Consider the following 1,192-nt stretch of genomic DNA (forward strand, 5'->3'; position numbering starts at 1 on the left):
CTGTGCAGACAGGAGGCAAAGCGAGCCAGGCTGGCCCTATCAGGAACCCACCTCAAATCCTACTCTCACAAATAGCATTAGGTACTTGCTGTGGGTGAGGGGCGGCAGGAATTCTAGAAAGGGGAGGAGGGCGGTCCTTGAATGAGCCAAGGGGAAATAGAAGCCCACTCGCTAGTGAGATTTTTGCACTGGCAAAGGCCTCCGAAACATTTCAGACGATTCCTATCCTAACCGCCCCTCTGCCCCAACCCCTCCAATAATAACGATTAAGCGGCTTCCACCGCGCCGGTGCTGGGTCTCCCGGCAGCTCGAGCCTGCGCGGGGAGGGAAGAGGGGGAGCGAGGGGAGGCGACAAGAGAACTATCGGTCCGCCCGGTGATGTAGGCAGCCCCGGGAGGTGGAGCCGCGACGCCTGAAGGAGTCCCCAAGGCAGCCACACGCTTGGTCTACCCTACCGAGCAGTCGCCAGCCCCAGCTCCGGCGACCTCCCTGCCGCAGCAATTTGGGCGGCGGGGACCGCAAGAATCCCCCCTATTCTGGCGGGGGAGGGGGACATCACCCCCAGCCCCCGCCCTTCCCGGCTTCCCAGACGGCTGGAACCACTCCCGGGGGAAGCTATTCCTGGCAGCCCGGACATCTCGGCGGCCAGCCCAGCTGGGCACCCGGCATCTGCGAAGCTAGCCCCGCCTGGCACTGGGTATCTCGGGCACCGACTGTCGCCGGCACCGCCCAGTTTCTCTCGACTCCGGGGTGGAGGGCTTCCGCGCGGTGCCCCTCCCCCGGCTGCCCGACCGGACGCCCGACAGCCTTCGGCCGCTACGATGCTACCCTGGAGACGGAACAAATTCGTGCTGGTGGAGGATGAGGCCAAGTGCAAGGCGAAAAGCCTGAGCCCGGGTCTCGCCTACACTTCGCTGCTCTCCAGTTTCCTGCGCTCCTGCCCGGACCTGCTGCCCGACTGGCCGCTGGAGCGCCTGGGCCGCGTGTTCCGCAGCCGGCGCCAGAAAGTGGAGCTGAACAAGGAGGACCCGACCTACACCGTTTGGTACCTGGGCAACGCCGTCACCCTGCACGCCAAAGGCGACGGCTGCACCGACGACGCGGTGGGCAAGATCTGGGCGCGCTGCGGGCCGGGCGGGGGCACCAAGATGAAGCTGACGCTGGGCCCGCACGGTATCCGCATGCAGCCGTG

General features: G+C 65.9%; 1 protein-coding gene across 1 annotated transcript in view; it reads left to right on the plus strand.

The window, feature by feature from the left end:
• Positions 1-430: 430 nt before the first annotated feature.
• Positions 431-1,192, plus strand: part of Fam43b (family with sequence similarity 43 member B) — a 1,670-nt gene continuing 908 nt past the window's right edge. Inside the window, exon 1 of the mRNA XM_010626057.2 lies at positions 431-1,189. Within this exon, the coding sequence (XP_010624359.1) occupies positions 822-1,189 (368 nt within the window). The 5' untranslated portion in view covers positions 431-821. The remainder of the gene's footprint in view (positions 1,190-1,192) is intronic.

Source organism: Fukomys damarensis, unplaced genomic scaffold, assembly GCF_012274545.1.
Source record: "Fukomys damarensis isolate Sample0158 unplaced genomic scaffold, DMR_v1.0_HiC HiC_scaffold_23, whole genome shotgun sequence".
NCBI lineage: Eukaryota > Metazoa > Chordata > Mammalia > Rodentia > Bathyergidae > Fukomys > Fukomys damarensis.